This window comes from Euleptes europaea, chromosome 2 (assembly GCF_029931775.1).
Source record: "Euleptes europaea isolate rEulEur1 chromosome 2, rEulEur1.hap1, whole genome shotgun sequence".
Classification (NCBI taxonomy): Eukaryota; Metazoa; Chordata; class Lepidosauria; order Squamata; family Sphaerodactylidae; genus Euleptes; species Euleptes europaea.
In genome coordinates, this window is record NC_079313.1 from 28505827 (window position 1) to 28532019 (window position 26193).

The 26193-nt window shown below is 43.2% G+C and overlaps 1 protein-coding gene across 1 annotated transcript in view; it reads left to right on the plus strand.

The window, feature by feature from the left end:
- HMCN1 (hemicentin 1) overlaps window positions 1-26193 on the plus strand; it is a 291307-nt gene that overhangs the window by 13014 nt on the left and 252100 nt on the right. The window contains exons 2-4 of the mRNA XM_056867441.1: window positions 16050-16120; window positions 20344-20502; window positions 21829-21951. Of these exons, the coding sequence (XP_056723419.1) occupies window positions 16050-16120; window positions 20344-20502; window positions 21829-21951 (353 nt within the window). The remainder of the gene's footprint in view (window positions 1-16049; window positions 16121-20343; window positions 20503-21828; window positions 21952-26193) is intronic.

Below are 26193 nucleotides of genomic sequence, written 5' to 3' on the forward strand. Positions count from 1 at the left end.
AGCTCTTGGTGGCTCACAGATGTAGGTGTTCATGGACTCGGTGTATTTTGAGATTGAGCTGAAGGATTTGCCTGTGGTGTTTGATCTGTGGTGGCTCATTCGCATATATAAGTGGCATGCATTTGCTGAGCCTGTGGATGATTTGCGAAATCTTTATTCCAAGGAAAAGGAGACCGATCGACATGGAGGTTGTTGTCTAGTTAAGTGTATTGCATACATGTGAACTGGCCGTTTCATTGCTTTGAGATTTAGTTATTTAAGGCTGCACCTTTGGCGTGTGCTTACTTGGAAAAGACTTCCTTGAAAACCAGATTGGTAGGGATGATTCAAGAAAGAATTTTTTTTTTTGCTCCCTACTCAAATCTGCCCTCATCCAGTTCCCCAAACCAGCTTGAGGAGCTGGGCAGGGAGTCTATCACCAGGATTACTGTGTGAGAAAAGGACTACTCTCCTCTGCTATCCTTAGTCCTGATTTTCTCCTCTCATACCTTCCCGGTTTAGGAGGACAAGGCTTTGGGGCATAGCCTTGGGGATCTATGCTTGTTTGCCAGCACAGTGGCCTTGGATTGCCCCTGCAAACACCTGCCAAGTCCTACCATTTTGGCCAATAGCTTACAAAATTTACCGTGCAATCTTCAACCGAGTTACACCTTTCTAAGCCTGTTTACTTCAATAGGTTTAGAAAGGTGGGACTCTGCTTAGGGCTGCCTTTCCTCCTGCGGGTGTGGTCTTAATCTCTCACAATTGATACTACCTCTTCCTCTGGTTTGTGCAGGTCATATTTCTGCTTGTGCTAGGAGATTTTCTGCTTGTGCTAGGGGATTTCTGCTGGTACCTAAGTTGCATCTAATGCATACTTTGACCCCATTTTGGGGAGCAGAACAAGTTTCTGGGAGAGGGGAAAGTTCCATGCTGCAACTATAGCTACATTCACAGTGCTCACCTTAGGGTATGTTAAATCTTTCTGAAGTGTTAGTTTTCTACATCTTGAGAGAGAAAAAACATGACCTCCCTATATATAAAAAAGTCAACTCCTTCCTACGTGTGGTGTATGAAGTCCAGAATCCTCATACCACACTCTGTCATCTAATTCTGTGAAAGTATTGCTTGGCCACGAGCATCACAGTGGAAATCCTATATTTGACTGAGTCATTATTCCTAGTCTGACTGGCAGAAGAAAGAGTCTTGTAGTTTTTTTTCTTTCAAAAACAAAAACCAGGGTGGCTGACGGACTGATCATGCTCTTTCCCTTTTTTGCTTTGGATAGAGCTATAATAATGCTCAGCGAGGACCACCATAGAAAACTGCACATCATGTAATGATGGACCGGTCGCTCTTCCTTTCAGATTGCCCCATTTTTTTGTTTTTTGTTCTTAAAATGTTTTTTTTTATGCAGCAATTGGGGTTTTTGGGGGGGTTTCTCTCACAGTGAGCACTGAGAAGTAAGCCAATTTCAAAGCAGCATTTAAAGGGGCGGGACTTGATTTGAGCTTGGATACTGCTGGCGCATAGACTCCCAACTGGAAAGCGCGGGTCCAGCCAGTAATGAACCTCAGGTAAGACTCCCATGCATAAATGACCGATGTTACAACCTGGGTAATAGTGCCTAACTGTTACTGCAAGAATGTGACACAGGGCTGACATTTTGGATGACAGCCCAGTGTACAAAACTCTTGCCTTCCTTAGGCTGTCCTGTTCAGGGAGATTTTTCCTCCCTCCAAACTGAAGCAAACAGAGGGTACAGTCTCATTGTTGTAAAACTGAATGTATATCCATCAGCGAACATTTCAGATTTACCGCTGGCGTGTTTTATGACAGTAACTGCGGTTACAATATGCAAATATAATATGGAAAGGAAAAAAAAAAACCTTCTTTGGCCAGTAAAAAGTCAGTCCCTTAAACCCTGAATTAAATTTATTAACATGCTTTTCTGTTGCAAAAAAAGCAAATGTTTAATTGTTACCATATGCTCCATAAAGCTGTGCACTTCACTGTGGAGTGTTTAATAATTGCATCAGAATGAGGTAATCCACATCGGGTCCTAGCATCACATTAAAAATAATAATGAATTGGAGCAAATCCCAGCTAAACCTTGGGAAAAGCCATTTGGAGTCAGAGTGGATGTACTGGCCTATGTATCCTTTCCTTTTCATCCTCATATAAGTATAAAGTAGGGGTCAGCAATGATGAACCTTTGGCTAAATATGGCCTTCTGAGGAGTCATCCCTGGAGCACCCAGTTGTTAATCCACAAACAAGGCACAGGCATGATGCGCAGAAGCTGTGGCACTAGAATTGATCAGAAGGCCCTTTTGGAGAAAAGGGCAGGGGGGAAGCAGACCACTCCACCTCACCTCAACAGTAGGGTGGGACAACCACTTGCTGTTAGGGTTATAGGGTTTTGTCATAAAAAAGATGACAGGGTTAATTAGGGTTGCCAACCTCCAGGTACTAGCTGGAGATCTCCTGCTATTACAACTGATCTCCGGCCTCCTCAGGCTCCGCCTTAAACCCCCCCCGCCGGTGGCAAAGAGGGACCTGGCAACCCTAGGATTAATGTAACAAGAAAGAATGATTTCTCTTGGTACATGGTTGGTAGGCATTAAGGGGCAAGCAATTGGCAGAAAATGTGAAGACCTTACAGAACAGTTCCCCCCTGTTTTATAGCACCTGATTCCAGAAACGTCTGGCTTCTGCAGTGGGAATCCCGTAGCACCTTAAGACCAAAGGTGCACCCTGGCCCAGCTGCTTGACTTTCAGGCCGCTTTGAAGGTCTAGCTGTTGTTATGAGGTTGGGTTGGATTATATTTCATTATCCTTATGTGTCTCGCTTTTTGTCTGTAAAAAATGTGTGCATTTAAAATATGGAGTGTTTATGGACGGTGTTATTGGCCAAATATAATTTACATTAGTCATATTTCAAAGAAACTTCCTTACTATAGTTGGGAACAGAAATAGCAATGGGAATTGCACCATCGGCGCATCAAAGTTAAGTATTTCCTTGGATAGACGGCTTTAAGGAAAGGCAGTATGACTACCTCTCCCCAATAGCTGTGAGGACCCAAGGGGTTAAGGTTTTTTTTCCCCATATATTATCTTAGGTTTGCAGAACTAGCCTGTGTAGCAGGATGTGTTCACTTAACATGTGCGGGGAACATCTGGAATCTCACCCATACGTGTTTTCTTAGTCATAGTGGGTTTATTAGTAATATTAGTATTGGCATTAATCTTGTGCCTGGAGGCTCCATCCACGATTAAGCTCTTTCCTCCGCTTCTTTTTAGTACTACACATACAAAATGATGAGGCAATTGCTTTTCCTCTGAGGGATTTATGTGGTTGATGCATTTTAAGTATGGAAATTCTTTTTTAAAAAAGGTCAGACTATTGGTATATTAAAAGAGATAACTGAGAGAGATAAAATACAATAAAAATATAAGTATAGGGTTGGAGCCTGTGACTCTCTTCCACCAGGTCTTTCTTCAATACACACAGAGAAAGACTTTCTTCAACAAAGAAAGGCGTTTGTTCATCAGAGGAAGCTTTTCTCCATCATAAAAAGTCATTCTCCACTGGAGAGGATGGCTTAACAGAAGATGTCACATGATTCATCCAACCCATAGTGTTTATATTTTTTAAAATTTGATTTAAATAATCTCATACTAAATGCCTTGAATATGTTTTAATTAACCTCTGAAATATATTTATCTTAATCAAGATAGTGGTGATGGGTGAAGAGTTGTGACATCCTTATATCTGTAATGAATAGTTAAGGAAGATGGATAGACAAAAGACCACATGTGTGTGGGCAAATTCAAATTGACAGTATTATTCCAGACCCAAAATGGTTCCTCACTTTTTATCTAGATGTAGGTTGCCTTGAACCTTGAAAAAAACCTTTAATGGCACAAGTCTAGGTTGCCATATGTATAATTCCCTTTAAATATGGGATCGGAGTTCATCATACAGTAATCAGCTTGATGATGCTAGACCAGGGGTGGGGAATGTCAGGCCTGGGGGCCGTATAAGGCCCGCGAAATCATTTGGTCTGGCCCTCCATGGGTCCTGGCTTATCTCTAGCTCAGAAGGATGCTGCCCTGCCTGAATCTCTTGGGCCCATCTGGGGACGGCAGAGCTCAAAAGCAAGTCGCTCTACGTGGCAGACACTTCGAGCCATCTCCGGTCGTGCCTCTTGGCTAAATGTTTGACCAAATATAGCAGGCTAATTTTTAAGTTGATAATTGTATATGGCCCGCGAATGATGTCATAAATATCAAAATGGCCCTTGGCAAAAAAAGGTTCCCCACCCCTGTGCTAGACGCTTGGAAGAGGAGCAAAACATGTAGTTTTTAATGGTCTAAAACGCATGGTCACTTAGCCCAGTTCCAGCCCAGTTCCCTCCCAGTTTCACCCAGGATCAAATCTTTGCAAACGGACGGTACCTTATTAACTCTTCTTTCAGCCCTGTATCGAAGCGAAATGAACCCGCCTTTTCCCATTCCTCTTCTGGGAGAAACAGAAACAGGAGGAAACACAGATGATTGGCATCTCACACAGCCAATCACGAAGCAGTATTTGAAGTGGCAGGGATTCAACTGTTTCCTGCCTGCTGCTACTTCCAAGCTTTTTCTGAGAAAAAAAAAGTCTTTTTTAAAATGAGGCTTGGATTTCCACCCCCTTCATTCAGGTAGCTCAGTTTTTTGTTTTTTAGTTCTTAAAATGCTTTTAAAATTGCAAGCGGGGAGGGGGGAAGCCTCCATTCGTCAATTCGAAAGCACCAATCACCAGGAGCTGGGGGGGGGAGGGCTTACTCAGCAGGAACCCGCATTTTCTATTTACATGGATCCATTTGCACACAGTTTAGTCCCTGCTCATTCCAGGTAATGCGGGTTCATTTGATCCTGGGTGGAACGGGGCTGGAACTGGGCTGGAACTGGTCTAAGTGACCATGCATTTTAGACCATTGACTTCTTAGAATATGCATGATTCACAAGTGCTGAAGTGTCATTAGTTCTATGCAGATGTCCAAGTAACTGTAACTTAAATGTGCAATGGAGCAGTAGGGGCTGTGTACATTTATTCTTGGCATTTTCTATATGGCAAGTGCTTTGATGAAGGTGTGTATGCCTAATATGCGCCATCTTCCCTCCCTACCTTTGAGGCAAGTCCATCACATTATTCGTTTCCTATGCATAGGACTCTATACATGCATTCCCCATGCTGTCAAATCAAATTTATTTAATACAGTCCAAGACCAATGCTGATCTTGCATCAGTCACATGGGCAGGGCAGACTTGTTAAGGGGAAGGACAGGAGTGATTCATCCATTCAGCTTTGCATTGATATCATCAACTTTGCCAGATATGTTCATAGGCCTATTAGTTTTGATGGTTTGATTCCTTAACTTCCTCTGGATTGTACTGGCCCTTCAGTCAATGCCTTTATATGTGTGAGGCTCTCTGTTTCTTTTGGTGACTGTGGGTGCCATAAGAATGTACCATTTGCCATCAGAACTGCAACTCCAGTTCTGTCTTCCCTCCTACCGCAATCACAAAATGCCGCTGGCATAGACATAATGTTTCTGAATTGGGAATATGCCATGGGCTCACCACTGTTCCTGTGCAAATTTCTGCCTTCCTTCTATGGTTTGCTTTAATTGTGGCTTAGTGTTATGTCCATACTGGCACTAACTATGGTTAAGGCTAATAAGAAATGCCTAGAAACCAACATTTGAAATGGAATTGGACTGGACTATATATGTCTTACCCAAGTTTTACTAATCTTATAGGCTATCCAACCAAATTTGGCGTCCTTAAAAGTGATCTCTTGATTCTTACCTGCTAGCATTAGTGAATGTGGTAGTTCCTAGCAAACAGCTCTATCTAACTACAAATTCAACTATTGATCAAGCTCATCTGTTCTCAAGCATGGGCCATTCATAAACAGGGATTTAAAATGTTATCGTCACTCCACATGTAAAGCGGCATAAGGACCTGCAAAATGAAAGCAGCAGAGATCTTTCGATAATGCAAGGGACCACCACTGTGGTGCTGGGGTTAAGTGACTAGAGTTTGATAATGAAAGTGCCTGGGTTAAGGTAGTGGCTTCTTGCTTGTTTGGTTGAATATATGTGACAGCATACTGCTCTCAAAAGATGTATATGGACTTAGCTAGACACAATGGGGGAGTGCATTCGATCGGCACCCAAACCATCTACTGGCACTGGTCATGCCTTAAGAACATAAGAACATAAGAAAGGCCCTGCTGGATCAGACCAAGGTCCATCAAGTCCAGCAGTCTGTTCACACAGTGGCCAATCAAGTTCCTCTAGGAAGCCACAAACAAGATGACTGCAGCAGCACCATCCTGCCTGTGTTCCACCACACCCAATATAATAGGCATGCTCCTCTGATACTAGAGAGAATAGGTGTGCAGCTCGTCTAGTATCCATTCTAACTAATAGCCATGAATACCCCTTTCCTCCATGAATATGTCCACTCCCCTCTTAAAGCCCTCCAAGCTGGCAGCCATCACCACATCCTGGGGCAGGGAGTTCCACAATTTAACTATGCGTTGTGTGAAAAAATACTTCCTTTTATCTGTTTTGAATCTCTCACCCTCCAGCTTCAGCAGATGACCCCGTGCTCTAGTAATACATCTATGTTTTCTCTTAAAACCATGCACTCTAATTCCCCCATTTTTGCTTGGAGGCTTCTAGCATTAGCATAAAAACACCTCCACACTGTTTCTCTCTTTCGACTTGCCTGGCATGTGCCTTTGGGCATCTTTAAGTGGCTATCCATCTTTTTTTCCCATTCCCTTTCATGTCTATGTATATGTGGGCAATCTGAAGCAATTTTCCCTTTGTCCGTATGCACTGAGTTTGTCCAAACTGGATGCTTCTCAGCTCCTGTTGGCTTTCCCCCCAGGTTCAGTATAAAAGCTGCTCTGCCACCTTTTTTATATTATGCACCAGCAGTCTGGTTCCATCCTGGTTCAAGTGGAGCCCATCCCTTTTGTATAGGTCCGGCTTGTCCCAAAATGTTGCCCAGTTCCTTACAAATCTAAAGCCCTCTTCCCTGCACCACTGTCTCATCCACACATTGAGACTCATCAACTGTGCCTGCCTAGCTGGTCCTGCACGTGGAACGGGTAGCATTTCTGAGAAACTACCTTGGAGGTCCTGGCTTTTAGTCTTCTGCCTAGCAACCTACATTTGGATCCCAAGACCTCTGGACTACATTTCCCCATGTCGTTGGTGCCAACATGCACCACAATCACTGGCTCCTCCCCAGCACTCTCTACCAGACTACCTATATGATGGGTAATGTCCGCAACCTTCGCACCAGGCAGGCAAGTCACCATGTGGTCCATGGACCCGCCAGAAACCCAGCTATCAACATTCCTAAGGATTGGATCCCCCACTACAAGAAGCCCCCCTCCTCTCGGAGGCATATCCTTGGTACGAGAGGATATCTGTTCATCCACCAAGGAAGAGGTCCTTTCTAAGGTACCACATCCCCTCACCTCAGTGAGATGGCCTCCTTCCCCAAGGGCTCCATCATCCGTGACTGGCAGGTTGCCGTCACCTTGGGACTGGGATGTGACTGTTTCATCCCCGGAGTCCTTAGTCACCTCTCTCTCTGCCTACCTCAGCTCATCTAGTTGAGCTACCTTGGCTTCAAGGAAATAAACTCGCTTCCTGAGAGCCAGGAGCTCCCTGCACCGAGCACACACCCATGACTTCTGTCCAGCAGGCAGATAATCATACATGTGACACTCCATGCAGCACACTGGATAGCCCCCCGACCCCTGCTGGCTTTCTACCTTCATAACTGGTATTTTATTAATTAATTAATTAATTATATTATTATTTGGTGTTGTAACCCTGCCCTTTATTCTCTTGCACTCTTCCTGTACCAAATAGGAACTGAGTGCCGAAGTTCCTTGCCCTGTAGCTATCTGCTGCTAATTCACATAGATATTCAAGTTGCTCGGTACTCCAACTGGAGAGAATTACTCTGCCAAGATAACAAGATTTTATACTCACCCTACAGATCCCCAGTCACAATCCACAGGCTGCGAGCCACAGGGCAAGAGCCCTTGTGCTCTCACCCTTCGGCTCGCGCCAAAGGCTCAAGCCTCTGGCGAGCAGGAGCCTTGAAATTTAAATGCTCACAGCCCCCACCTCTCTCACACAAGCTCCAGTCACAACAACCCCACTTAACAAGGTAACAATCAAGCTTTCAGGCAGCCTTCCTGTGTAACCGCACACAAAATATGCAATACCAGGAAAAAACTGCACAGCTTCAGAAGAACCTTTGTGCAGTCCTGAAATTCAAGATCTGCAAAAGTTCTAATATGTTGTGTTTGTGTTAAGTGCCATCAAGTCACTTCTGACTCATGGCGACCCTATGAATCAATGTCCTCCAAAATCTCCTATCTTTAACAGCCTTGCGCAGGTCTTGCAAATTGAGGGCTGTGGCTCCCTTTATAGCAGTGGTTCCCAACCTTTTTTTGACCAGGGACCACTAGGACTTTTTTGTTCGGTGCAGGGACCCCAAGGTTCAAAATAAAAAATTCTGAGAATTTGAAAATAAACTTTAATCATAACTGTTAGTTAAACATTAAACTTAGAATAATATTTGAATATATATTTTATAATAGAGAACTTTTAATTGAAAATATTAATTTATTATGGGTTTATAACTTTGTTTCGCGGACCTTAATTTAGTTCTCGCGGACCCCTGGGGGTCCCCGGACCCCCGGTTGGGAACCAGTGCTTTATAGAGTCAATCCATCTCTTGTTGAGTCTTCCTCTTTTCCTGCTGCCTTCAACTTTTCCTAGCATGATTGTCTTTTCCAGTGATATGTTAGCTGATGCAAAAATAGACTGGTAACAGTGTGAAAAGTAAAGCGAGTAGATCTTCTAGCCCCAGACCCTGACAGAGAATACCCATTTCTCTATCTCCAACCAAAGACACTCCCTGCAGATACCATTGCCACTCTTCACGAAGAGTTCCACCGATGCTTCACATAGGAAGGACATAATTCTAGTTCGGGGTCCCCAATCTTTTTGAGACTGTGGGCGCCTTTGGAATTCTGACCCAGAGTGGTGGGCACGATCACAAATGCTGCCGGAGACAGAGCCACTCACACAGCCTAGAGGAAGTTCATGTGTAGGGGAGAAGAGGGGTAATTTCAGAAATACAGTAGGAAAGAGGAGTGAGAGAGAGAATACAACCAACACTGGTGGCTGCTGCCAAAGCAATGCCATTTTAATCTGCACAGCCAATCAGATCCATGAAGGCCTATCGGAAGCTCTGCTGGGCAAGAGCTCCAACGGGCTCCACCCACTTTTTGAAAACACGTGGGGGATCTCTGTTTTAGATTCAAACCTGGGGACCCCTTTTCTGACAAGCCTTGCGAAGTTGTCAGCCTTAAAAGAAGGGCAGTGATGCACACACAAGGAATATGCACAGATAGGGTTGCCAGCTCCAGGAAATACCTGGAGATTGGGGGGTTAGAGCCTGAGGAGGGCAAGGTTTGGAGAGGGTAAGGACTTCAGTGCCATAGAGTCCAATTGCCAAAGCGGCCATTTTCTCCAGGTGAACTGATCTCTATCGACTGGAGATCAGTTGTAATAGCAGGCGATCTCCAGCTAGTACCTGGAGGTTGCCAACCCTACACCACCTGGAGGTTGGCAACCCTATGCACAGGTGTGTTGCAGGGGTGTGTGCTATGCATTTACATTACAACGCAATACTACAATGCAATTCCAAGCATTTCTTGGAGAAAGCACTGGTCCTGGATAGAACCGTTCCCTACCTCTCAGGTACCCTGTCCCAAGGTGAAAGGAGATGGGGGGACGTTGCACAGTTCAGAACAGTCCCTTTCCCCCCACACCTCTCCCTTTCCTGTGAGGGAGATAGTGGAGTCTGTAGCAGCTGCACCTTTTTGGACGTGGTCAGGGGAAGCCTGATGTCATGTAGCTTCAAATGCACACCACTCCCTTTGCTACTCTAACATAAGGTTCCCCACCCAGTGCCTAATGTGTTATACACTGTAACGGCCAGCCCCAGCAGAGATATGGACGTTAATTATTCAAGGTGGAGAAGAATAAAAGACATCTTCCCCCAAGCCGTACATTGTGTTTTATGGAGCGCAAGGATCTTCGGGTTGATAAAGTAATATTAAACTGGTGCATTCTGGTGTTTCTCTCCCCCCCCTTCCTTCTCTCATTGGAAAGGATTTTCATGTGTTGCTATCCCAGATCACTTACATTAAAACATTCCACTTACAATGCTTTAACAGTTAGAACATTGTAAATGGAATGTTTTAATGTAAGTGATCTGGACTTGTCGCTAAATGAAATCTTTTCCAGGGAGAGGAAGAAAACTGGAACGCACCACAGTTGTGGAGAGTGAAGAATTCAGTTGCTGAAGTCTAACATTCAGTTATCGAAATGACATATGATTCTCTGTACATCTGTATTTGGGCTAGTTGGCCTCCGTTTCTTAGAGGCAGGTTTTTGGCTCTCATTTGGTAATTTTTGTTTCACCCCAGATGCTGACTATGTAGTGTCTAGGTCAATCTCAGACCTTCCTTGTTCTATGTCCAGGGAAGTATTGCCGAGTCAAGTCACCCCACCCGCACCCTGTAGATTTCACTACTAAACTTTCTATAAAACTTAGAGCCAGGGTGGGGTAGTGGTTAGAATTTCAGAAATTCAGAATAGGATCCGGGAGACCCAGATTCAAACCCCCACTCTTCCAAGGAGGTTTGCTGGGTGCCTTTGGGCCAGTCCATCATTCTCAGCTTAACCTACCACACAGGGGTGTTGTGAGGATAAAATGGAGGAGAGGAGAACGATGCAAGCTGCATTGGGTCCCCATTGGCGAGAAAGGTGGGGCATAAATGAAGTACCGTAAATAAAGAGATAAAACAGCCAATGCCTCTGTTATAGGCCTGAAGTTAGCAGAAGCAAAGCTTCTTCTACCAAAAGGATAGGAATGAATTTTGCTGAAATCCATCTTATCCTGTCTGGCAGGTGACCGCAGGGATGTCCAGCCACTTTGATATCATTCTGCCAGTTTAGAATATAATCTATTTTATGGTCTATATGTAGAGAGTGAGGCTGTGTGCTTTGGTACCAGAACCATGTATAGGGTTGCCAACCTCCAGGTACTAGCTGGAGATCTCCTGCTATTACAACTGATCTCCATCCGATAGAGGTCAATTCACCTGGAGAAAATGGCCACTTTGGCCATTGGACTCTATGGCATTGAAGTCCCTCCCCTCCCCAAACCCCGCCCTCCTCAGGCTTCGCTCCAAAAACCTCCCGCTGGTGGCAAAGAGGGACTTGGCAACCTTTACGAGTTTGCTGTCTAGTCATGAGTTGGTTTGGGTAAGAGCCCCTGCACTTTCCCAGACATATTTATTTGAAAGCAATTCTCACTGATTTCGTAAGACCGCAATCCGTGGTCCTGATCTGTGGGCACAGATCCAAACAATGGAGAAATGTACATACATATTTTCAGGCTAACCAGATTCAGTTCAGATTGTCATCCACCAAATTACTGAATTCACTGCAAACGATACACATATATTTTCAATTAGATTAGGCTTCCTAGTTGTGTGATCCCACTTACACAAAATATTCATGGATTAGCAGAGTCTCTTGAAATCCATTTTCTCAGCTGGCTCACTCTGTGCATTGAAAATTTTCTTTTCACAATACTCACTACCAGTTTGTCAATATTCCCTTGAATTTTTAACCAGTGCAAATATGTCCCAACAGGCACTGGGCAAGGGATGTCACAGTCACCCATGAGGAGTGCAGCAGAAGACTGTGAGGGGATGACGAAATCCTGCATTTAAAATAGTTCTCCTGGATTTTCCTATCTGCTGGCTAGAGGGAGCGATTAAGTACAGTTCCTAGACAGATCCTCTTCAGATTACATGGCACTTACATTTTGATTTTAAAATCTTATTTCAGTGTGGCAGAGATCCATGCATCTACTATAGCAGTAATGCGTTCTAGCCACCCTTTTATATACACTGCTGCAGCACAACCACGTTTCAAATTACATTTTCGTCTGTGGTTTTTTAAAAACACCTCCCTCCCAACTGCAGTCCTCGGGGCTGCCTTTTGAAGGAGGGAACAGTATAGGGTGGATGGGAGGGGCTCTCTAACCCTTTCCTTCTTTGCTGATTCCTTATTTTCTGTTTTCCTTCTGAAAAAGGGCCCCAAGCTGTTTACTCCTGCCATTAAAAAAAAATACAGATGCCTGGATATTTTCCCCAGAGAGCTTGGGGGTGTGTGTGTTGTTTTTTAAATGTTTTGCATGACTTCGTAATATAAGCAGATCATTCATTTATTTAAGACCCACCTGCTCCACTGAGATGGAGAAAATGAGATTGGCTCGTTTGCTTTGGGAAGAGATGCTTTGGGGGAGAAAACTAGTAGGTGCTAGGAAATATGCCGGCGGGCACCATGGCACCCATAGACACTATGATGGAGATAATTGCTTTTAGGAATGTGGATGAAATGACAGAATGAATTGGGGGCTTGAGAAGATTGTAGGTGTAGTGAAGGAAGGTCTTTGATACTGGAGAGGAATGTGGATGTCCTTTGGGAAGGGTCCTTCATAAACTGCAAGGGTGAAAGGAGAGTGTGTAGGGACTGGACTACAGGCTTTCTCCCACTAAATCAGCAGCTTAGGTACAGTCTCTTGAGATGATGCTGGTGGAACTTCGTGGCATTTGCTGCACGGTTATGATGATGATGTAACTGGCTAAAAATGTGGGGCAAGGTTGGGTCTTTTAAGAACTGCTAAAGTCCTTGCTATGAAACATACATGAAGTCTATATTTCCAATCAAATGTGTGGATTGGTTTATATTTAGCTCCACTTATTTACTAAGAATAAGCAGTGTCTGAGTATGAGTGTTAAATGTATAACCGTGTTTTGAAATAAGCCAGTAAACTAAATGTCCACTGTTTGGGAAATGAAATATTGACATTCACATGTGAATACTGTCAATCTCAGATGAATGTTGTGACTGTTCAAAAATAAGTACGTATGTCTCCTCTTTTCAAACATATGCTAGTGCTTTAATTTTTTTGGACCAGGATTCTAAAGTGCTGTGGGATCCACTTTAATATTTTTTTCTGTGAATAGATATCTACTTCTCTCTTCTTTACTTTCCCCTTAACTCTTTCCATTTCCCTCATCTTTCTGTTTAACCCTCTTTCTGCTTGCTTTAACAGAAAAGAAAAAAATGGTGGTTGCGTGCGTGTGTGTGTGTTATTGGAAGTGTATTGGAAGTGTGTGTGTGTGTGTATTGGAAGTCCAATGATTGATGAGGCAGTTCACCATGTAAGAGATTTGGTTGCAATATATTATTATTTGCTCACACCGCATCGGATCTGCTCAGTAAGGTTGCCAGCTCCAGGTTGGGAAATACCTCGAGATTTTTGGGGCAGAACCTGAGGAACGTAGGGTTTGGGGAGGGGAGGGACTTCAATGCCAAAGAGTCCAATTGCCAAAGCGGCCATTTTCTCCAGGTGAACTGATCTCTGTCACCTGGAGATCAGTTGTAATAGCAGGAGATCTCCAGCTAGTACCTGGAGGTTAGCAAACCAAAAAACAGCAACAAACTGCAAGCAATTCAAATTTATGCTCAATAAAGCATATAAAGATACATCCTGTATCTGGTACAATAATGGACAATTTCCAAAGGTACATACACGGCCACAATAAGGATAATATACAGTCCTAGAATATTAACTAGGAAAGTGTCCTTCTCTTCAAGAGGTAAGGTGATAAGTCATTTCGACAGAAGTCCGGTTTCCTTTCTGTTTCGGCTTATGCTGACAGCCTTCCTCAGGGGCCAACGCTAGCTGTAAATTACAATGCTTCCGCGTTGGCCTGGAGGTTGGCAACAGTACCTGGAGGTTGGCAACCCTACTGCTCAGATATAATGGAGGATAGGACAATAACTACTCCTTTTATTTCTGTTTTCCCCCACATAGCCACAGGTGGGAACGGGGACACGGTGGTGGGGAACTCGAAAGTAATGGTGGGAGTTCTAGGATTCACCACAAACCCCATGGTTTTCCCTGGAAGTGATGTCATCACACTAGCAGCACCAGTCATGGGGATGGCAGCCTTGCACCCTGAGCAGTCTGGAGGAAGGATGTTTGTGTAGACAGAAAGTACTGACGTTCTGACAGATATAATATGTCATTTTGGGGGGACAGTCTTGTAATGCATTCATTATTTTGGAGCTGTTCAGGTGGCAATCGCAACATTTAAACGAGACATAACATTTTTGGACTGTACTGAGATGCTTTAAAGTGGGTGTGTTGTCAATTTATTGAGATTTGTTTTCTGTTTGTTTATTCCCAAGGGGTGTTGGTTTCAAATGTACACTTGGGTGGGAGGTAACAACATTCTTATTGCCTGTCAAATCTGTTGGCAGACTGTTTTATGTAGTAGTGTTTGGTCAGTTGCTAAGGGACCGGCCTAAACACCATCTTGGTTGTATTAACTCCACGTTTGTGGTTTTGCAGCTTAGAAAGACAAGGCCTTGTTCAGTAACATACAAGTACCGCTTAAGCAAAAAAAATTAAAAATAAATAAATAATAAAAAAATCTCCCATATGTGATCAATTCCATGTGCTTTCAAAAAGAAGTTTTTTAAAAAAACCAAGGGTAGTTTGATATTTATTCTTTAGTATGAGAAAGAAAAGAACAAAGTGACAGGGTTAATGGATGTGAATTTTTTGACTTGTAATGGCATCACGTTTTGTAGGATATTCAAAAGGAAGGGAACTTTGGGCCTAAGGGAATTACAGTGCAATCTAATGCAGTTACTCCACTCCAAGTCCATTGAAGCCAATGGGTTCAGACTGTCGTAACTCTGCCTAGGATTGCATTGTTGGTCTCCAGTAAATTCATTCAGCTAATTTTTCAGTTTGCATATTCATCTGCAATGCACTTTTCTCTTTAACTTCTTCTGGCTTAGACTAGATGCACACATGCAGCAGAATTAGATGGTAAACCTGCTACTCGGGACAAATGTCATGGAGTCCACCCTCCAAAGCAGCCATTTCCTTCAGGGCAATGACACCATTTTCCTTAATACAATAATTACATTGTCCCCCATTTTCCTTAGTAACACTAAAGAAAACCTATTGGGGAAAAAAAGCAATTACTGGCACCCAAAAGTAGTTTCCCCTGGAAATGGCCCAGCTAAGCTGAAGGTAGGAAAAAATAACCGTGTTAAACAATACATTAATTTTTCTACAATCCATTTAAAAAGAAGGAATCAGGATACTCTTTGTCCCAAACCCAACAATGCTATGTTTGTTTGTCAGAATTAGCAAATGTCCTGCTGAACTTCATTTAATGTAACACTTTTAAAAGGCTGTTTCTCACAAACTTCTTTTCCAGAAAAGATTTCTTGGTCTTATGGGATCTCTGCCAGTTATTACTGGGTCAGGTTATTGCAGATTGAGGTATCTCATAGAATCATAGAGTTGGAAGGGACCACCAGGGTCATCTAGTCCAACCCCCTGCACAATGCAGGAAATTAACAACTACCTCCCCCCACATCCCCAGTTACCCCAACCCTCCCCCCGCCATGCAGGATCCCACAATCAAAGAACTCCCGACAGATGGCCATCTAGCCTCTGCGTAAAGACCTCCAAAGACATCTTTAATCTGATCTTGCTTGTAAATAAAGTAAGTGATTGTAGAGAATGTGGTATTTGGCTTTTCAGTGATTTAGCTGGGTTAAAGGAAGGAATGTGGGGGGAACTGAAGTATAGTACTTGTTCATATGCATTTTCTCACAGTTGGGGAATTTCTGCAATAGAGCTGCCTAAACAGGTCAGCATTCCACAACAAGGCAATCTGACATTTGATCATTTAAAAAACGACAACGTAAATTACTTTGTTAGATTCCAACGATTCCAGTGCTATTAGCTCTCTGTGGATTTCCCTCTCAGTGGCTTGGTGATTTAATGATTTTCTTTTTCTTTCAGAAATTGGGCCTATAACGATTACCACAGATCCCAAGAAATTTCAGTATGAACTCAGGGAGCTCTATGTGCAGGTAAGTAGGCCACTTACTCCATTGAGGTCCAGTTTAGGTTCAGTCCTCATTTAAACATGATGGGGGCGGGGAAGGATAACCCACTTCTGAGACTGTACATGCCCATTTGGGCTAGTATGCATGCAAGATGGCTATGTGTGCAAGCATGCCTGTGCAACAACCACATGAGCTATGGCTCTTTGGCATACCAGCGTTACATGTGTAGTGGCTGAGAGCACAATTTAAAAAGATGCTGAGCTTGTGCAAAGTCACCTTTTCCATCCCACTAGCATCCTGTTTACATCAAGCCCTTGAATATGCAACAGAACAAAGTGGTAGAGTTCTGCAGTGGTAGACTGGACTATACCGCTTCAGATCATAGCTGTAGGGTGACCACTTAAATTGGCAGTGCATCAGAAGGGACGTGTAGTTGCTTAGCAGATGTGCTGGTGTCCACAGACTCAGCAGCCATCAGTGAGTAACAGCTTTGAGGTAAGGGACAGGGTTTTGATGCTGAGTAGTGGGAATGAGCATAGAGACAGAAATACTACAATAACATCCCCCCCTTGATTTCCAAGTTTATTTGAGTAATCCTTTGATTGATCCTCAGATCTACTTGCTGGGAAGGGCCAGCCCTGCTCCTATGTATTCAGTGCCATCAGCTACTTTCAACATATGACCGTATGCATTAATGACCTCCAAAATGTCCTATAATTGACAGCCTTGGTCAGGCAAACTGAGGCCCGTGGCTTCAAACAACAACGCAGCCCCCCCAAATGAAATAGTGTCACAATTAGGGTGGCACCTGGAGATCTCCCACTGTTACAGTTAATCTCCAGACAACCAAGATCAGTTCCCCTGGAGAAAATGGTTGCTTTGGAGGGTGGACTCTATGACATAGCCTGCTGAGGTCCTTCCCCTCTCCACACGGCTCCACTCCCAAAATCTCTAGGTATTTCCCAACCCAGAACTGGCAACCCTAGTTACAATACATTTGAATGGCTTGGCCCTGATTGGTAGCGCATGCTGTAGTGCAAGGATGCTTTATTGATGATGCGTTTATGTTTCAGTTTGTCATTGTGGATTCACACCTGTGTTTGTGTTCCTAGGCTTATTTTAATGACTTGCTTTACTTACTTTAATGATACTGTTCATATGGCCAATTTGACCCTGAACAATGTCACACTGAGATCAAAAATTAAAGAAAAAAGAAAAGAACTATTCGGATAACCCATAAGAAAATTAGTATTTTTTTTTAATCTTAAGTGACTGGGGGAAAATTTTGGCAACTACCAATGTAGTATTAAAATCCACCCCTGCCAAAAGAACCCTCAAATTATCCAATTCACAGGCAGATTCCCAGATAAAAGGCTTTATCCATCTGTCTCTAGCTTCGTTCAGCAGGTCGCAGATAAACAAGGAATGCTGAAGTGTGTCTATTTGGCCAGTACCACATTGAAATACGCTTTCATAATACGGTACCCTATTTAAACGACCCATTAACTCCCCTGATGGAATGGCATTCAGTCTAGCCAACATAAATACTAGTCTGTATCGCGGGATTGTCAGAACAGCAAAATTCATTGGGAGGGATTGCGGCAAGCTTAGACCTAGGTATAGAGGTGAACTTACTCTACGTGCTCTTATTGTAGTACTTCTGAAATCCAGTTTTTGCAAGCAGCTCAGGATTGAAGAAAGAGCTGCCAATGACCTGCGATCCCAATGGCTTGTTTTAACAACTTCTTGTTTTTACACCGACGACGGCTTATTATTTTAATTGTAAATTGCCTCAAGCAGGACTCTGAAGCAACAGCAAAGAAATCTTACAAATAAATACATTCTGAATTATCTGCTTTTTAAAAGGCTTCCTGCAATCACAAGACTAGCACAACAGGGAGTATGCTTAGCTAGGGTTTTTTGCAAGAAGTTTTAACATGGAAAAAGATTTTTTTAAAAAAATAGTGTATCCTACCTGTGACCTGAAGAAACGCTACTGCCCCAAGATTCTCTCTTTGTTATGCTGTGTATGTAGACTGGGACTTAAGTGCTGATCTATGTATTACTCACAATGGAATGGTAAGCCGAGGTGGGGATTTAGACTGAAGGGAGAAGGGGGTGGTTGTATTGTTTGAAAGCTTCTGCAAATGCAGTGCTCCCAGCATGTAGTAATCTAGTATATCAAGGAAAAGTTTGAGCCATTCCTGAAAGTACTATGTTGCTATATGCAAGGAGAAGTTTATGTGGTTGCCAGCTCCAGGTTGGGAAATTCCTGGATGGAGCCTGGGGAGGGCAGAATTTGGAGAGGGAGCTCAGCAGGGATGTGATACCACAGAGTCCACTCTCTGAACCTGCCATTTCCTCCAGGGGAACTCTTCCCTGTAGTCTGGAGATTAGTTGTAATTGCAGGAGATCTCCAGTCCTCTACCTGCAGGGCGACAATCTTATAGGGTTGCCAGGTTCCTCTTCACCACCGGCGAGAGATTTTGGGGGTGGAGCCTGAGGAGGGCGGGGTTTGGGGAGGGGAGGGACTTCAATGCCATAGAGTCCATTTGCCAAAGTGGCCATTTTCTCCAGGTGAACTGATCTCTGTCGGCTGGAGATCAGTTGTAATAGCAGGAGATCTCCAGCTATTACCTGGAGTTGGCAACCCTACAATCTTACCTTCTGGGACTAGAAAAATCGTGGGAATCTTTTACTGGAACAGTAATTTGTATAGTTCTGGAAGGAGAATCCCCCTCCCCCCCGAAAGATGGAAAACCTAGATGGGAGAAGGAACCAAAGATAAACATAGATTAACAGAAAAGGCATAGCAGTGTAACTTTCATGGCAACAAGACAGATTTATGCTGCAGGGAAGGAAGGGAAATCATGGTTTTCATTACTTAAAGAGAAGAAGAAAAATTAATGCTCTAATTTAATATCATAAGAATACTGGGGCAGTAGAACTTTCCAAAGGAGGTTTTAAACAGTCATGACGATTAAGTTTGACAAGCCAGTTGAACAGGGTCGTTTAGGGATAATGCATAACAGGAAAGCATGTTCTATGCATGTCTGCAAAAAACGTATACCATGGCAGAAATCTAGTGCTTTAAGCTCCCTGTTTGAAGAAAAGAAGAAACACACAGGCCAGTTAGCAAACAAAAATGAATGTTGACTTCCAACAGACGGACCCAAACCGCACATATAACTCAGTTTTGAGCCTGTTTTAAATTATCGTGACGCTCTGACTAGAAGCCATAGAAGTTGTAGTTATGGAAAGAACGGCAGGGGAAAAAACCCTGTCCCTATGTCGTTCCTACGTCAGAATGACATTTCTGTTTGCGGGAAAAGGGGGTGGCCATTTTTGCCAAGTCCCCCCTTCTATTGCAGACTCCTCCATTTTGCCTCCTGAGTTTGGTTCCCTGACCCTCGGGAACAACATTTCAGTAGGCTCTGTGGGCTGTAGCAAAAGGGAAAATCAGGAAAGTGGTGCTCTGCAGAGTCCATGGATGGTTGGATACACACCAGCCAGGTTGTTCTTCATCAGGGTATAGTAAGAGCAATTGGCGGGGCCGGGGGAGAGAGGAGTTTTTCTCCTCATTATTCAGCTTTTTATCGTAGGTATCTAGCATGACCACATTTATGTTGTTTTTCTTTGAAAGGATTTTTAGCACAGTGCACTAGAGGGAGTTTTTCTCAGTAGCTGAGGCCTTTCAGTAGAGAGCTCAGAGCACTCGTCCAGTACAGTAGAGATGTGCAACATCAACTCCTGTAATTTTCAGGCCATATGAAAGCTCTGGATTGGCCAGCCTGGTATACAGATCAAAGGTGACTGACTTTCTGTCCTCGCTGGATCCACTGGTCAAGTTCAAGTCTTTTCTTGGCCTCTTGCTCCCCCTCTAGCTTCCAACAACAGTTGATCTCGAAAGGCCTCTGCATTGGAGAATGTGGAATCCACAACTGGATTTGCATATTACTCTGGCAAGGCCATGATGTTATAATACAACAAAATGCACAATTTTGCAACAAAATGCACAATCCTCGGATGGTTGGCTTTTCATGGAGAAACTCCATCTCAACCCAATCAAAACCACTTTCTTTGCTTGAGTCTTGTGATTTGCAACCATACATCCGAAACTAGATTTTATGATTGTAAATGCAGGACATTATTTTGATGCAGAATTCATATGGGTTTTAAAATTTCAGTGCTGATTTTGACTAATGTTGATTATTTATTTACTCATCCATTCATTCATTTATAAATAGGGAGGAGGCGACTGTCCAGAGATGAGCATTGGGGCAATTAAAATTGCTCTAGAGATATCTCTCCCTGGTTCTTTCATTTATGTATTTACTGATGCTCGGTCAAAAGACTACAGACTAACCCATGAAGTATTGCAACTGATTCAGCAAAAGCAGTCACAGGTATGAAGAGTTTTCTGGGTCTCTCTCTCTCTCTCTCTCTCTCTCTGCATCCATACTGCAATTCTGTAAACCAGTGTGGTGTAGTGGTTACAGTGTTGGACTTCTATAGAAGCTTAACATAATTTCTTCTTCCTGAGTCTTCTTGCAGTTCTTAGGGTGTGTGGTTGTATATATTTCTGTGAAAAATTAGAGATAATTAAACCAAGTAGCAGACTTTGTACCTCATTACAAATTAGGGTTGCCAGGCAGTGTCTGGCAACTGGTGGGAGGGATCTCAGTGGGGATATGGGGGTAGGGTTGCCAGGTGGGTGGTTTTGGCAGGCAATTGCCCGCCAATCCACCGGGCTGCTCCGGAGCGGGAATTGCGATGAAGTCACTTCTGGGTTTACCCCCGAAAGTGATGTAATTGTGTCATGCTCGCTGTGCATGTGATCGCCCAGCCCCGCCCCCAAAAACCTCCCACCGATGAAGAGGGGGGACCAGGCAATCATATATGGCTGACTGTGGCTGGCTGTGCCATCACATCATTTCTGGTTAAAAAAAAATCAGAAATTACGTAGGTAGCTCTAGGAATTGCCAGAAATTCTATGATAAAACCATAGAGCTTTTGACAATTCCTAAAGTGACCCTTGAAGTGACAAAAGTTAGCTCTAGGAATCACAGGAAACCATAGTGTTTCCTGCAGTTCCTAGAGCTAGCTTTTGTCACTTCTGGTATTTTACCAGAAGTGATGTGACACCATAGCTGGTGTTCCTTGCCACTGCTTGGAGCAGGCTGCGGAAGATTCCTCACCTCAACTGGGGGACTGATAGCCCTATAAAACAAATCTCATTACCTTTCTGGAGGGCAGCAACCATGGGCCAATACTCTTGCATGGTGCCCTTCAGCACGTGCCCATGAATATTGCTCAAAATCCCAGTAGCAGGGTCTGGCTGGGAACATGACTCAGTTTTCTGATGGACAGAGGAAAACTCTTGAAGGATAAAGTTTCCAACTCTTACCTCTTCTTTTAATTCCAGCAGCCAATAATTATTTTGTTTTACTACAAAAACTGTCATGACTAATGAAAACTGGGAATTACGTGAGGCACTAATGAGGGCTATTAAGTAATAGGGGCCCATCATGTTAATGTGGTGTTGCTCTAAAAGATATTAGCTAATTACTGAGGAATGAAAATATAAAGTAAAACTTATTCTTTTAATGGGATCATGGGTATTTTCCTTCAGCTAATTGGTTTCTGATGCATTGCTTTTTCCATTCCTGTGCATGTGAGGGTTATTTCAATATTCTTGTTTTTTTTATTTTTCTTTCTTTTCTCTTTTTTAGATTGTATTTGTGCTAACAGGAGACTGTGATGACAGAGCACATATTGGTTATAAGGTCTACGAAGAAATTGCCTCAACAAGTTCTGGTCAAGTTTTTCACTTGGACAAGAAGCAGGTTAATGAGGTATGATGGATAGAACTTAATTTTGAGTAGTGTAGTGTGGACAAGGTCATGAGGTATATGAACATCTGTCTAATGACCTCAGTTCTCATAATTTAACCAGTGAAACTTTTTCTAGAGTCCAAGAGGTGCAAATAGGAAAACTTTACTATTCTGTGTACTTTACCCTGGTCTTCCTGGTCCAAGGCTAACTCTATAACACACAAGCTATCCCCCCCCCATTCAAATTAATATTAGTATAACTCCTTGCAGGCAATGGGAAAATTCAGAATTTGAACCCATGACCCAGCCACAGAATATCCAACCAACCATTATTTTCCCTAGTACTTCAGCATTTGTCCTTTGCAAGGGTGCCCTACTCTCCTAACAAACTAATTCAGGCATCAAAAAAGAGGCACTCTTAGCTCTGTAAAGCCCCCAAAGACTCATACTGTGTTCTTCAAAAACATCTGCCTTGTACCAGAGTCTCACTGTTCTCCTATATAATGTCGCTTTGGGCCAAACGAGATTCAGTTCTTTATTATTACAGTCCATGACCAGTATATAAATAAAGGAAACATTAATTACAAAAGGGATAAAGGGCCAAACGAGATGTTACGTGTAACGGAGGATCACCACGGGGACTTGCAACAGGATGGCAGTTGCAGATTCCCTCAACGCTGAAGTGCTGCAGGGCCTCAATTTGGATCGGGACTGTGGTGTGAGAGGAGGTGGGGCTTTAGCCTTCAGCTCCATGCCATTTTCCCAACCCAAAATGGCTTTGGGTGGTGGGGCTGCACATGGACATATTCAGGGCATGTGCAGCTCCCTGAATATGTTTGCCTCTGGTCCATCCATTTCAGGTCAGGAAAACGATTTGGAGGTGAAGGCTGAAGTTGTTCCTTCTCCTGAACGGCAGACCCAGTGTGAATTGGTCCCCTGCCTTGCTTCAAAATTGAGTTCCCATGGGGAATTGCAGCTGCTATCCAACTGCAAGTCCTCATGGCAAGCACATGCTACATTTAGTCTTGGGTGTTGTCTGAATGCTAAATAAAAATATCATGCATCTAATTCCCCCCTTAGATTTCCTTTATTTTTAAGCTTATTGTTTTGCAGCAGTGCAGAGGTTACCATTCTTGTAGTTGTTTGTAGGGCCAAAGCTGAATTGGCTTAGTGCTTCCCATGCTCCTTATAGTGTATCCTTGTGACTGTGTCATGACTTTACCTTGTTATTGCAAGATCCACATTGAGTCTCTTTGAGAAAGGTGGATAATAAATAAAATAAGTAAATACATAACAGCTAAGCCCCGTGGCGCAGAGTGGTAAGCTGCAGTACTGCAGTCCATGCTCTTCTCACGACCTGAGCTTGATCCCAAGGGAAGTTGGTTTCAGATAGCCGGCTCAGGGTTGACTCAGCCTTCCATCCTTCCGAGGTCGGTGAAATGAGGACCCAGCTTGCTGGGCGTAAAGGGAAGATGACTGGGGAAGGCACTGGCAAACCACCCCGTAAACAAAGTCTGCCTAGGAAACGTTGGGATGTGATGTCGCCCCATGGGTCAGGAATGACCCGGTGCTTGCACAGGGGACCTTTACCTTTACCTTAAGCCCAGAGCAGTGACTTATACAGAGATGCAACAGGCAGCATCTTCTGAGGGTGGGTAATTGTGCTGTTCTTCTTCCTGGGAGTGATTGAATGATACAATCAGACTTATACAGAATTTTCTGTCACTAGCAGATGTTGATGAGAAAGAGGCAAGCCAGAAACACAATTCACCGAGACACAAAATGACATTAACAATTATTTACTACACCAAAGATTGAACAATTAACAAATAGATGTCTGCAAGAATTACAAAATGAGCCAAAGAGTAAATCATCCAAGTGTTAAAATTAGTGTTTACAGCACTAATAAAAGACAAAATGTTTGCAGTAGTAGGTAGAGAAATCCTAAGATGTAAGAAGGGAACTGTACCAGTCTAACCGTTTATGAAGATTTGATAACAGGCAGGAGCACAAATTTAGCAAGAGCTAAATTTGTTTTGCTAGCTCTTGCTAAATTTGCTGGCTTTTGCTAAATTTGTGCTCCTGCCTGTTATCAAACTTCATCAGTGGTTAGACTGGTAGAGTTCCCTTGTTATGTCTTAGGATACTCTTTCAGTATATCAAGAATTAAGCTTCAGTTGATCAAGATTTTCGAAACAGGATTACATCCAGATTCCTGTACCTACTACTGCAAACATGTTGTCTTACTAATGTAAACGTTATTGTTAACGTTTTGGCAATTTACTATTTGGCCACATTTTGTAATTCTTGTAGACATCTGTTTGTTACTTATTCAATGATTGGTGTAGTTAATGTGGTTTTTTAGCACAGTGTATTGGTTTTCCGGTTTGTATTTCACACTCCGATCATTCATTTTGTTCTATATGAAAGAGGCAAGGGTAGAACAGTTAATCATGCAGAGACTCAGCAAGCAACCTCATCCTCAGGTGGATACTTAATCACTATCTATCAGCCCGGCACATTTTCATTCCCCCTTTCCTCCAAGGAACTCAGGGTAGTGTACATAACTTCCATCCTTCCATTAATTCCCCCCAACGACCCTATGAGATAGGTCATGCTGAGAGAGAGTATGATTAACCCAGTGAGTTTCATGCCAAGTTGGGATTTGAACCTGGGTTTCCTAGCAAGCCAAGTTGGGATTTGAACCTGGGTTTCCTAGCAAGCCAAGTATTAGAGACACTGCCGGCATCTCAGCGATTCCTCTTGGATTCTGCTGGTGACTGTGCAGGTCTGGGAGGTGATGCCAGGCATAAGCTGTACCTGTTGCCTTCTCCCATGCCTCTGGCGCCAACAGTGCTACCAGTGCCTGAGTTGCTTGACTGGAAATCGGGCCCTGGGTGCCAGGCAAAATGTTCTGATGTGCCATTATTGGCATGTGTGCAGGGGGTGGGGATTGCCTACCCATGCCCTAATCCAACATGCTACAGTACACTGGCTAATTATTACTCATAGCATACTAATTTGCCCTGGGAATTATTGGAATTTGGAGTATTGAGTTAGCTGTGCTGATTTGTTTATCCTCTGAGTCAGTGCCTTCACTATTAGGCAACATCTCACCATTTGGATGAAAGGACAAAGCTATATTTTGGGTTTTCTTTGTTACAACTATTCTCAAGAAATTGATGCTATAAAGGGAATACAATCTTGTAACTCTTCCAGGGACGTTTTGGGACTTTCAGGTTCCATGGTGTTGCTATAGACAATAGCCATTTCGCAAGTCTTCATGACTGAATTTGCTAAATAAAAACAAATTGTGGTTTTTTTTAATCACATGTTGTTAATTTAGGTAATCCAAATCATCTGTCGCTGTCGTAAACATTCCCTTGGGCTTCTTGATATACACAACATTCCATCAGCTGTCCTGTGGTATTCTTAGGAAAAAAAGAAATACTTTAAAAAAAGTTGGCGTTTTGGTTTATATAATTTGAGTTTTGATTGTTTTACTGTGCTTTTGCATGTAAAGTTTTAGGACCTTGGTAGATCTCGAAAGTTTGGAACACGTCTTCTTTTTTCTGGTCGCAGCTTTGTATATATGCTGTATTTGGAAGCATTGTGCTTGTTACAGCAAGCTGTTGTTGCAAAGTCAAATAAATCGAAACTGGATATTTACATTGCTTGCCCTTCAACTGGAAGAGTATTTGTATATGGTAGATGGGAAGTGACAGTGTTTGTTAACATTATAGTATCAGGACAAGCAGTCTTTTGGGCTCAAGTGCTAGAGGTTGCCTACCTCAGCTGTAGAACATGGAATTTAAAGTACTTTCCAGCAAAGATTCAAACACCTTGGTGGGAAGATTCTCCCTCCTTTGAATCCAAACACACTAGGAGAGCTATCCCCAGCAGGCAGGTGTACTCAAAATCCTACTTATGTCTGTTTAATGAAGTTTACTCCAGGAAGTGTTCTTAGGATTATACTGTAGTAGGGTTGCCAACCTCCATGTGGTGGCTGGAGATCTCCTGCTATTACAACTGATATCCAGGCAACAGAGATCAGTTCTCCTGGAGAAAGTGGCCCCTTTGGCAATTGTACTCTATGGCATTGAAATCCCTCCCCCCAAACCTGGCCCTCCTCAGGCCCTGCCCCCCAAATCTACAGGTATTTCCCAACCCAGAGCTGGCAACCTTACACATGTTGGATTACATTTGCCAACTCTGATTTGGGAAATCCCTGGAGATTTGGAGGTGGAGCCTGGGAAGGCAGGG